An 11,673-nucleotide genomic window follows, 5' to 3' on the forward strand; every position below is an offset into this window, starting at 1 on the left:
TAAGCTTTTTTTTTCTTTGTAACCTAATTTGGTGGGTCAACCCAGTTAATTCAGAATTTTTTTCTTTTTCTTCATTGGTTTTTTTCTTCAAATTTCATCTTTAAATATTGTAATTAACTATAACTAAAAGGCATCAACCTTTTTTCTTCAAATTTCATGACACGAATCTCAAGTTTGACGGGTTAAACCAGTTGATTCAGATTTTTTTTTCTTTTTCTTTGAATTTCATCTTTTAAAATCGATTTGATTAAGAATTAAACTTTATGATTTGTTTTGTTTATTGTTCATTAGATTATTGTGATCTCATGAGAGGATTTTACTCTACCCCTCATTTCAAAGCTCTATTTATCGGAATAATGCTTTGCTTTATTGTTTTTTTCCTTTTCAATTAATTTTTTTTAATTTCATTTTGTAATATTAAATTTTTTCTTTTTTAATTATCACACTGTTATAACACGACCTTGCAGCCAAACTCATATCTAAGGCTCCGGGTTTGATGTTACAACTAAATTCACTTAAACTTGAGTCATACAAGTTTAATATTATTATTAATATTATAAATATAATTTCTAGGTCAGACGTAGTAGAGAAACTCAATGTTCTTAGGTATAGATTTACCAAAAGACCTAACATTCTTAGATCTTAATTTTTTTTATATATTTTTTATGTAAAAAAAATTTGACCCCACAGCGTAGTGCCGGCTGCGTTTCTAGTGTATAGCTAAAGAATCTCTCTCTCTCTCTCTCTCTCTCTCTCTCTCTCTCTCTCTCTCTCTCTCTCTCTCTCTCTCTCTCTATTCTTCTGCGTCAAAAACAGCTAATCCTGCTAAGGAATGACTGCCAGCAGAATGCATATCTTTTCATTGTTAATCTAAAATAAGCTTCCAGCAACCGTATCATTTTTAATTATCTGCGGTTGTGAGAATCGCAGCTAGGCTTTGCTTCTTGAAGACCAAATTAAGGCAAGAAAAGTATTTTTTGTACAATACTTTCTTAAGCTAGAGCTAAGATGATAATATTTGTAGGTTTTCCTGACCGTTGATGAATTTATTCATAAACTGTGGATCAGCAAATTTACAAGTATAGTCCATATGACTTGGATCACTATAACCAAATTGATTAGAGGCTTAAATCATTGAGCTGCTGCTCTACTTATTCTCTCTCTGTTAAAGGTAGAATTCTTTTTAAGACTGTAAAATAATTATTTTAGAGATTGCACAGATCAAATCCAGTTGCATTAACACGCTACGGTTTCTTCACAAACCCTCCCCAGGTGAACTTGATCCCTTACAGAAAGCTGCTTTTCATAATCTTCAAAGACCGCCTTCCGAATCCTCGCCAGGATGCACCTGCAAAAGCCAAAAACACTTTCTCAGTCTTCAACAATCAACACATTGTCTACAGTACTCGTGCAACATTTCATATTTCATAGAGAAAGTTGGAGATAACTATACTTTCAGGAGACTGTTTACATGGGCAATGCTTTGTTACTGTTTTTAGACAATTCTTTTCTGATCAATGTACTTCTAGTTGATTTCTTATGGGCAGAAAACCCATGTTCATGTAAACGCAGATATCTATCTTGTCTTTCAACTTGTAGAAAATCCTATTCTTTCTAGAAATGTTTAAAGTTTTTCTAATCAGATCGACACTGCGCTACAGTTTATCTTAAATAGTGCTGTACTGCATTTTGAATGGTCTTACCTGAAAAATCTTATCATCACCGAAGCTTTTCGATATAAGCTTCAACTCTCCTCTCCTGGTGCTCAGCTCGTCCAGTATCTCAGAATCACATAAACTTAAATCTATACCATCAACCGAACCATTTCGTTCCTGCAAATGTGGACATCACAGGTGGTTCTTTGTAACTCAGAAATTGACCTTAATAAATATTCCCAAAGATTCAAGTTCAGAATTCCTCTAAAATATTGCTGCAACATAAAGTGCTAGTATAAAGTCTACTACTAAGCAGTGAGTTAGAGTTACGTTCAGAAGCAGATAACTGACAGATATGGTTCTGTTTACTGAAATCATTGTTAAAACATAATATACTATTAAGCTTATTTTGTGCATGTTGACAAGATTTTTAAAATACCACATTTCAATTTTTTTTCAATTTTTGTAAAATCAATTTTATAGTGCTGAAGAATTCAGGGAAAAGAATATGAAACGATTCAAGGTTTCAAAGTATTTGAACTTGCAAAAAAGAATAATAATGTGAGTTAACAAGGATCATCACCAAAACAATTTATGCTAACAATAATATTTGCAATTAAAAAACTAAGCAAGAAGGTAACTTAAATCTAAATATTTCCACAAGATAATGAATTCCAGGAATTAACTACAGGTGGAAATTAGACTTGTGCAATTCACTCATTAAGACAGTGAGCCCACATACCTTGAATGAGACTGCACCCCCGCGTCTTGGAGCTCCCTCGATTTCCTCATACTCAGCCGCATCCAGCTCATGAAGGTAAAATGGGTGAAAGAGCTTAGGAAGGACATACTGACGTATGCTTATAAGTAGGAAGAATGGCAAGGGGAACAATATCCCAGCAACGGGTATCCATGTCACTCCAAAACAAATGAGAAGGTATGCTAATTGGAAAAGCGTAAACATTGAAATATGCCTAAAGGGCACATTCTCTACAAATGAAGCATGGGGAGCTTCCAATATCCTGCTCGAAGAAGATTCAAAATGAGAGGATATTAGCATGTGAAATTACATCTAATGCCTATTTTATTTGCCTAACCAATGTTTTCATGAGTTCCATGTATGCACAAGCAACATACCAAACATTTAAGGACCTAACAGGAAAGAATTTAAAAAAGTGCAACTTACTTATGACATCGACTAGGGGTAACGAAAAGCAGCAAGATTCTTTCCCAGAATTGGTTCCCAGGGAGGCTGTCAATAGCCATGTAAGCAAAATATCCCCATAGCACTGATGTTGGTATCTTCTTTATTATGGGCATGGCAAGCAATGATACTCCCACGAGAAGTGATTGCAAAAGGTTGCTAAACCTTTGCTCATTAACTTGAACCGGCAAGTGAGCATCAATGTGTTTTTCAGGATCAAAGTTACCATAGGCAATGCCTCCATCATCATCTTTCATAGCCGTATCCTTCAAGTCCTTCAACTCATTAGCTGCTGAAGGCTGCAACAGAATGATGCCATTATCAAGGGCTAAAAAAATTTTGAAGCAAGTTTTAACCATGTTCTTACTTCTGCATACTAAACTAAAGCCATGATAAGAACTGACTGCCAAAAAAGATGAGATTACAGAAGTTTGCCCCAGGAACCAGTGATATAGATGCCCTTTTTACATAAGTTGTGAAGTTACCAGTGGAGTTCTGTTGATTTCTATAAACACAGCCTGCATCTTGCCATAGATTTCTGAGTTGCTGGCATTTTGCTTCATGCATTCCTTGGCACCTTTTACCATCTTCTTTCTTATCAACTGAATTCGTATTCCAAAATAATGAGACTGAAACTGTTAAAAAAATCATTTTGTCATAGGACATAGCACAAACTTGCCTAACCAACCTGTTTACTGAGCACAGCCAGACTTTTCGTGTGCATAGGAGATTGTGGGAGTACTCCATTGGATGGAGGGAGTCCAATCAATCCACAGAACAGAGTCTGGATAGTTCAATGAAAGAAACGTTTAAAACCTGATGAATTCACCTAGGAGATGAGGGGAGTTGCATACATGTTGAGAAGGCAAAGGAATTTAGGTTATATACCAAAACCCCGAGGACTAAAATGTCATAATGGTAAGCAGATGGTTTCCTGAGATTGAAGTTCTTCTGTTGTGCCATTTGTGAAGCGACACTATGATCGAAAAAATAAAGACCAGCGACCATAACAGCGGGTATGAAGGCAGCAAATAGGTATGCTGGTGGGACCTTAGCCATATCCTGAAATTTAAACGAGGATAGTGTATTGTGAGTTGAGAAAATTATATTTATTGATTAATTAATATGAAAAGAAATACAGTTTATACCAATGTAAAAGTGACACAAACATTTGCATTCCAAAACAAAAGGAAGAAAATAGCCTCCTGGACAGGCGATTCAAAAGGGTTTCAAAGTAAACATCTACATAACGTTACCTTGATTACAGTCCAATGCTTCAAGGATGCAGTGTTCCAAGGAAGAGGGCTTTCAAGCCTCCTAGGAACACCGGAAGGAAGTTTCCCCGGTACACCAAATGACAATGCTGCCCATGCTAATACCATTAAAGGAACTCCATAGTCCGCAATGAGAGTCCGAAACCATCCTGCATTGGTGATGAAAATTAGATTTTTGTAGATGAAAGTCATGATGTTCTTATTGAAGTGAATCACGAGTCTTTTCACAAACCAGTGCCGTACTGCCATGATCTTGCCCCTCGGCTTTTTAAACCAGTATATAGTAAACCAAAGGTGAATATAACACCTAGCAGCCCATTTGTATACAACCACTGAAAATTATATTTTTCTAAATTTGGGTCTTCATGTTCAGGGATTCTGAATTCTCCTAATATACCCTGTAATTGAAACAACAATTTTATGAAAAGATGAAGCAGTACTTGTGCTGTTTCTGTATACATTTCGTTTAAAATTCCTGATGGAGAAGATACCTTCACAGCTTGTTGAATGAAAAGAACTGCAATCAACATGCCAAAAAGTTCCCCGGCAACCCTTGTAAATCTATTGATAATTGTGCAAGCATTGAATATCGCGAGAAGAAAGAGCAGGAGAGCTGTCCAGACACACACCCTACACAAATTCAATTTAATTTATATGTTGTGTAAGCACTATAGAGATATGTAATTTTGAATTGTTTATGATCATACACACACACAAACACACAGGAACAGCAAGAGGTTGGATTTTGTTACCATCCAACCCAAGCCAAGTAGAGCTCTTTCCCAATCGCATTGTTTCCTTTTGCGAAACTGTATAAATAACTATACATTATTACAGTGGGCTCTGCAACTCCTAAGATCAACAAAGGCTGGCCACCAAACAACGAGTGTATGATACCACATATAGCAGTAGAAGCCAGCGTGTGAACGGTGCTCAAGCTTCCATCTGAAGAGAGAAATCAAGATCATTCGGGAGATTGTGTGTGTGTGTGTGTGTGTGACAAGTAGAGACGTAACACACAGATAAATACTTCTTTGAAGTACGTAAGAACCTGTTTCTTTGCTAAGTTGCTCGCCAAAAGCGATAACAGGAAGAGCAGAAGCAAAGAACATATAAGTTGTTGGAGCCAATATCCTGACATGAACATTCAAATATCGAAACAATCAAAACCAATATTTGTAGGGGGCAAAAAGAAGCAAATAAAAGAAAAGAAGTTTAAATTGTTAAAATGATCATGTACGTAACGTATGTACCTGGGACCGGAACACAATGCATTGCTCCAATCTTGGTTGTAGCATGCTTTTCTACTTTTGAAGTCTTCAACGATGCCTTTGAATGGGGAATTGAACAAGTTCTTCATTGCTAGAATAAAAAACAACTCTTATTAATTCATGCATGAAACTATTTAATTCCAGAAAAACCACCCATGTTGTTCTATCACACGTACCTACAGGCTTGAAAAATGGACGCAATGAGCATCCAAGCCCGGGCGTGATTGATGACGTTCGGAGAAATCAATTGCTAAGAACACCTAGCTAGCTAACCGGAAATGAAAGCGGATGACACTTCTTATAGTATAAAAATTAAGAGAGAAACGGTTTCAAACTAATATTCCAACCCTGCCAGTGGTTTACCGTTGGACAGCAATACATACCCTTTTTGATGAATTAATAGCTGCTAGCATGCTAATTTCTTCTGTCATTTGATAAAAATAAAAATTGTGTTTTCCTTTCCTGAACACAGCTGTCGTACAAGATTCAAAAGGAGTTGTATCATCAATCACCCACTAAAATGCCCATGATGCAGCATCCGACGAATGTGAGAGATGATGATGCCCGTACACGATTCAAAAGGAGTTGTATCTTAAAACTCGTTATAAGATACCTTTATTGTCTAACTAAATGAAAAATAAATGAATCCTGTCAATTACAATTTACAACGGAATTACCAACTTCACAAGTGCCGGCCGGCAGCTCTGTTCTGTCCCATAATGTGGACTCCTCAGCTGCTCTATCAAAAACCCTTCTTTTTCATTGTTTTTTTACTCGTCACAAGGATCGGATAAATGTAGGGAATCCAGATCGATCCTGTTGACTGAACTAGCAAATTTAAATGACAAGGCCAATTGCATATTTGAAATACACAACAGGATTCCAGTCACAAGTGGTTTAATCCTTTCAGGGATGCATGCATATTAATATAACACAGAGTAGTGAAATTCAGGTCAGTCAATTGTTTTGAAAAAGGCTGAAAGAGAGCACAAATGTCTCTTTCCTTTGCTCTGATCAACTTTTAGGGAACAAAGACATTACATAATTTACTTTTTTTTTTCTTCTTTCCAAATACACAAAGTAGCAAGTAACTACTAATAAATTAAGACTCATTCCAACATGTCTTGTACATATCCTCTACTCATCATTATAAAAGCTTTAGTATTTTCAGACATTCTTCATGTTCAGAATCCAATTTCGCTGGAGTATACGAGCCATGTAGATCCTCCACTATGTACTCCTACAAAATTTTAGAGCAGTTGAGTATTTCTGAATTCTAGACTGCAAATAAATAAACCCCTAAAAAAAGGAGGGGGGGCGAAGAAGAAGAAGAAAGCTAAGTCCTGTTAAGATCTCACCACACTGGGTTCAGACAACAAATGTATAGCAGGAATGAAATAAAAATAAACAACAAGGATTCAGAGCTTACCTTTGTAAGCTCCCTCTTAGTGAGGATGTGGTAGTGTCTCTGCCAAATTTTTTGAACGGCCATGGTGGCAGCAAGGAAGCCATATGCAATTCCAAGAATGGCAAAGATGATGACAAAAACTACAACCAGTGCAAAGCACGCCTCCATGGAAGCAGGGAAACAGTCCAAAATTCCCCATCCATAACAGCAGTTCTGGCAGCCAGCCATCCTTGGATCATTACTATTGAAGGAGGAACAATGTAGTATGAGGCCAAAAAACCCAAGAAGCACAAAGAAAGCCAGTACTCCTGTTACAATTCATTTACACAAAGCACAGACAGCAATAGTTTAGTAGTAGCCAGTATCCTGCGCTGAACTGGATGTTAAGGGAAAAGGGTTAAAATAAGTGATGCCTTCTGCTTTGCCTTGCAACATACAGAAAAACAGCAAATAACACTGCACCACCAATAAACCAGTGAGACAAAACAATCACAAAATTTACACAATATTAAATACTTTAGGTGGTTCTTTGCCAAGGATCAGCATGCCATTCTGAAATCAGCAACTAAAGCAACCAGATACAGAATGAGAAAACAACATATGAACCTAGTGCCACAACCATCAGTTGCACCCCTCTCCCTCTCCTTTTTTGATAAATCAGAGGTCAACATATTAAGGAGGCAAAGGCAGGCAAAAGCTTATAAATAAGTTAGAAAGTAATAGCTAGCACTGAAAGAAAGCAACAAATGCCCGACAAACCAAGGCCAAACCCAGAAGAAACCAAACAGCTTGGCTACCTAAAAACCAAATACCAGATACAGATTAAACTCATAGCAGATGAAATCAAAAACAGCCACCAAGCAAGCAAAAGCAAAAAGTAACACATCAACCAAAAAGATATAACCTTAGCAACAAAGAGGATGCCACAACAGCAGATACAACAAAAATGCAGCTCAGATCACTCAGACGTTTAAAAACCAGAATCAAATTTCAGCAGCAAGATCAATCAGACTTCTTAACTCAGAGTATATTTCTACTCATACAATCTGTCCTCCCAACAATATTTCATTTTGTAACCTTGGATATCAAATTAAATATAAATGCTTTCAAATTACAGAAATTGATTGATGCTGCTTAAAAAGCATTTTAATTCAATACATGACAGCACTAGAGATTCAGATTAGAATTTGATCCGAGCAATAAGTCAGCGGAACTATGCTTCAGCCCCTGAAGTAGTTGGAATTAATTACAAGTTGAATAATGAAAAAACCATGATCATTACCTATGCAATAATAAAATGGTATGGGATGCTTGGACAATATACGATCCCATCCATCACTGAATGAATTCCTGAAGGTCCCATCTTTGTCCATAAGGTATGCAAAACCACCCATTGCTGCGATGACCTGAAAGAGAGATTTTCTCAGGCATAAAAATAGAACATATAGGTTTTCAATGGTAGATAGATGATGCAGCCTAGTGATTTAAGCAAGAGCAGATTGTAATTTCAGTAAATTTCCTGCAAAGAGGATATTTGCTAGCTATTTAGGAATAATTAGAAACATTTAATTTCTTATTGAGCTTTTCCTTTACTAGTCAAATAGGAATATTTGTGTTTCTTATTTAAGAATCCAAGTCTAATTAGAAATAGCCATAACCCAAGCACATAAATATGCTTGTAGCATTTTAATCAGATTATGACAGATTTATATATTGAATGAAGTGAAGCTTTTTGCTAAATTATGTGAGAGTGTAAGGCTTTCAATCTAGGAGTGAGTACTAAAACTTTTAGTGCGAGGCTAGAAGTTTATTTCTGTTTTTTTCCAATTTCTTTACTTTCAGATCTGTTTTTCAATGTGCCTAAGAACTTGAGATGCTTGACTCAGATTCTGCTGGTTAAAGCCCTAAATTCTACAACCTAACCTAATAAACAGCCAAATACGAATGTTACCCTAGATTTGTCCTGCATCAGCCGAGCCTATCTCTCCACTACATTCTCACATCATGGGAGATCCTATAGAAGCATCTTAACAGAGTATGAGCAGGATAAGTTACTGCATGAGATTTCATGGTTTATTAATGCTCTAGCAACTCATGGAAAATCCGCAAATGAAGGAAACGACACAAAGACAGACAACTATGCAGCCTGATTTGAGTAAACAGCAAATTCAAAAAGTGGAGCAATGAAGGTCCCAATCATGTTTGCAGCTAGAACAACCAACTACAAACTGTCCCCTAGAACTTGTCCTGCATCCAGAAAAAGCAAAGACAACAACTAGAAAATCTTAACCCATAAGTGTCAAAGGTAGATCAACAACGACATGGGTCAATACAAGAACAAGAAAAACTAGTGCATAATGTAGAAAAAGCTACACAGGAACCCGTTTTGCCAAAACTACAACTTGAAGCTTACAAACAGCCACATAAGGTCAAGAGCAATCTGAAGAAGCAGAAACAAGAACACAAAATACTGGAAGCTTAGAAAAGTTAAATCAGCAACTGGAAACTGAAAATCAGAGGATTGAAAAGGCAAATCAACATGCTTATGATAACCATAAAGAAAGTTGCAGACAAGTTCTTATCAATTATTTTGTCATTCCAGACAAGTTTTCCAGCATAATGGAAAAGTACATTAAGATGTCATCATCACTGCTTATGATAACCATAAAGGAAAAGTTGTACAAATCAAGTGATTCCTATGCAATGATGTGGAAGCAACGCAAGACCTCGAAAACATTTATAGTTTGGAAATATATGGGCTTCGAACATAAAGTTAAAAAAGGAAAAATTACTTTGACCCTTCCAATATATATATGAAGAAAATAGGCTTGAGATTGCAGAAAGTAGTGTTATAGTGCATTAATAGGAATAGGATGGAAGTATTTTAGCCAACAAAGAGGAAAGTAAGATTACTCACAGTTTGCACAGCCAAGAATACAATGACAACATCCCTTGTAACAAAAAGTCTGAATTTCATTTTGCGCCAAGAGTTGTCCTCGAACAAAGCAACTCGGAGATGAAATTGAGCTTTACAAGTTGTACAATGAGAGAAAGCAAATCCTTCCTATTTAGATTAGATTTTCATTCAGAAAAAAATTTTATTATAAATCCAAAACCCAAAAACACACACGTACAGCAATTACTTTACCTTAACTGAGCGCCAGTGATCAAGGCATGAACGATGAACAAACTGCTGGGTACCTTTGCACATGCATGGAGATATCAATTCATCACCTAGAAAAATAATTAAACATTAAGAATTTCATCACCTAGAAAAATAATACAAAATTAAAAATCAAACAAACAACAAACATGACTCATGAACTTCATTTTAAAAAAAAAGTCTTGAAATGTTACCTTCTTCGCAATCGGTTTCGAGACAGATACGGCAGCAAGGAACAGAACCGTTTTCAATATCATCATCGTTAAGAATACTAATTTCTTGAATGGAACTTGGTTCGCTATCAGCCTGGTTCGGTAGCAGAGGATCAGAATCACTGTGACTCTCTGGGCTCCTCCGCAATTCTATTTGCTGCACTTCAGGCCCTTCCATTGACTCAAACCCTAGCATTGATCTGAACTAACCCAGATTCATAAATTGAAACATAATAACAACGCTAAATTGATTGAAACGTTTCAAATGTATTTTTTTTCCCCCTTCTCTTCTTTTTTAGGTGTTTTCAGAACTGTAGTGTTCCCCAAAGAAGACTCTAAGAAACTGGCCCTCCCCTCAAATATCTATGCATCTTTTCTTCTTGTACTGAATGTATGAAAATAGAATTTCCTTTTCAATTAGCCCTAAACATGGGCAAGATCAGAGTTGAGGTGATTTAAAATAAATATTATCTGTTTATTTTTTCCTATACTATCATATATTTATTGTCAATATTTTTTTAGTTTATTTCTCTAGTTTTAATCTAAAAAGATGAGACAAAATAAGAAAAAAACAAAAAAATATATATCTTAATTAATTCTTTCTATGAGTTATTTGTAAGAAAAATAAAGTGCATGGATGAATTAAAATAAAGAGTCTATAAATGTACAAAAGTTTTAACGTCAGAATTATAAATGTATTTATCCTCGTCCATGATTATTTTTTATTTATTATCTTAGAAGCATGCATTGTCCAGCTAACTCAGAACATATGTCTCTATTATAATTTAATTTATTTTTTACTTTTTAATAAAAAAAATCCAAAAAATACATTTCTAGACATATTTGCTATTTTTTAATTTTTAACATTTTTTAATATACCAGTGAGTTTTGAGTTTAAAAAATCAAGTCAAGAAATCAAAAACATAAAAGATAAAAAAAAAAAAAAAGACAACTTACAAAAGAAGTCAAATTAGAGAAAAAGAAATAGGAAGACAGAAACAAAAAGGAGAAAAAACAAAAAAAAGACATCTTATTTGCGGCTATCAAAGGCCTTCTTTGACATTATAATCTAACTATTCTTTTAAAAGATTTTGAATTTTTTTAGCTTCAAACGAAATATTTTTTTTTTTATTTTAATTTATCGATGTCGAGAATAATTTTTTAAAAAAAAAAAATTATTTTGACGCATTTCCAAGCGAAAAACACTTTTTAAAGTACATTCAGCGAAAACAGTAAATTTAAAAATTTTCAGGAATCCCGATAATTTTATTAGACAAATCTAGATTAGATATTCTTCTCGGCTTTGAATATTTACTTCAAGGATGGGTTGTCGCAAACATGTTGTCCAAGTGTTCAGCCTCTAACGAAAATCCATACGAACCACTAGTAAGAAATCTCTTAAACCCTTTTAAGATAAAGGAGTTGTTATACTTTAGAGTATTAGCTCTTTTCTTTTGTATGTTTAGGTGTTTACGTACTGTACTTT

At 35.3% G+C, this 11,673-nt stretch overlaps 2 protein-coding genes across 2 annotated transcripts; both read right to left on the reverse strand.

The window, feature by feature from the left end:
* Positions 1–902: 902 nt before the first annotated feature.
* Positions 903–6,252, reverse strand: LOC7497637 (boron transporter 4). Its single transcript, XM_052454166.1, has 15 exons — positions 6,082–6,252; positions 5,581–5,876; positions 5,387–5,495; positions 5,185–5,267; positions 4,886–5,078; positions 4,625–4,763; positions 4,366–4,531; positions 4,116–4,282; positions 3,748–3,921; positions 3,548–3,643; positions 3,345–3,461; positions 2,842–3,158; positions 2,398–2,677; positions 1,704–1,832; positions 903–1,348 (listed from the first exon to the last, which is right to left on the reverse strand). The coding sequence occupies exons 3-15, from the start codon at positions 5,491–5,493 to the stop codon at positions 1,313–1,315; spliced, it is 2,004 nt and encodes a 667-aa protein (XP_052310126.1). The 5' UTR covers positions 5,494–5,495; positions 5,581–5,876; positions 6,082–6,252; the 3' UTR covers positions 903–1,312.
* A 45-nt stretch (positions 6,253–6,297) lies between these two features.
* Positions 6,298–10,653, reverse strand: LOC7484686 (uncharacterized). Its single transcript, XM_002309203.4, has 6 exons — positions 10,170–10,653; positions 9,961–10,046; positions 9,730–9,876; positions 8,095–8,218; positions 6,834–7,120; positions 6,298–6,644 (listed from the first exon to the last, which is right to left on the reverse strand). The coding sequence occupies exons 1-6, from the start codon at positions 10,381–10,383 to the stop codon at positions 6,552–6,554; spliced, it is 951 nt and encodes a 316-aa protein (XP_002309239.2). The 5' UTR covers positions 10,384–10,653; the 3' UTR covers positions 6,298–6,551.
* Positions 10,654–11,673: the final 1,020 nt, after the last annotated feature.

This window comes from Populus trichocarpa, chromosome 6, assembly GCF_000002775.5.
Source record: "Populus trichocarpa isolate Nisqually-1 chromosome 6, P.trichocarpa_v4.1, whole genome shotgun sequence".
In the NCBI taxonomy this organism is placed as follows: Eukaryota; Viridiplantae; Streptophyta; class Magnoliopsida; order Malpighiales; family Salicaceae; genus Populus; species Populus trichocarpa.

What these genes read in the sequence shown, in the direction of transcription:
- LOC7497637 (XM_052454166.1), bottom strand. Translation starts at nt 5,493, where the DNA reads ATGAAGAACTTGTTCAATTCCCCATTCAAAGGCATCGTTGAAGACTTC. An exon ending in GCAACTTAGCAAAGAAACAG is followed by an intron (nt 5,079 to 5,184) that starts GTTCTTACGTAC and finishes TTCTCTCTTCAG; the next exon opens with ATGGAAGCTTGAGCACCGTT. An exon ending in GTGATGATAAGATTTTTCAG is followed by an intron (nt 1,349 to 1,703) that starts GTAAGACCATTC and finishes TGGCTTTTGCAG; the next exon opens with GTGCATCCTGGCGAGGATTC.
- LOC7484686 (XM_002309203.4), bottom strand. Translation starts at nt 10,383, where the DNA reads ATGCTAGGGTTTGAGTCAATGGAAGGGCCTGAAGTGCAGCAAATAGAA. An exon ending in CGAAACCGATTGCGAAGAAG is followed by an intron (nt 10,047 to 10,169) that starts GTAACATTTCAA and finishes TTATTTTTCTAG; the next exon opens with GTGATGAATTGATATCTCCA. An exon ending in ATCACTGGCGCTCAGTTAAG is followed by an intron (nt 9,877 to 9,960) that starts GTAAAGTAATTG and finishes TAATCTAAATAG; the next exon opens with GAAGGATTTGCTTTCTCTCA.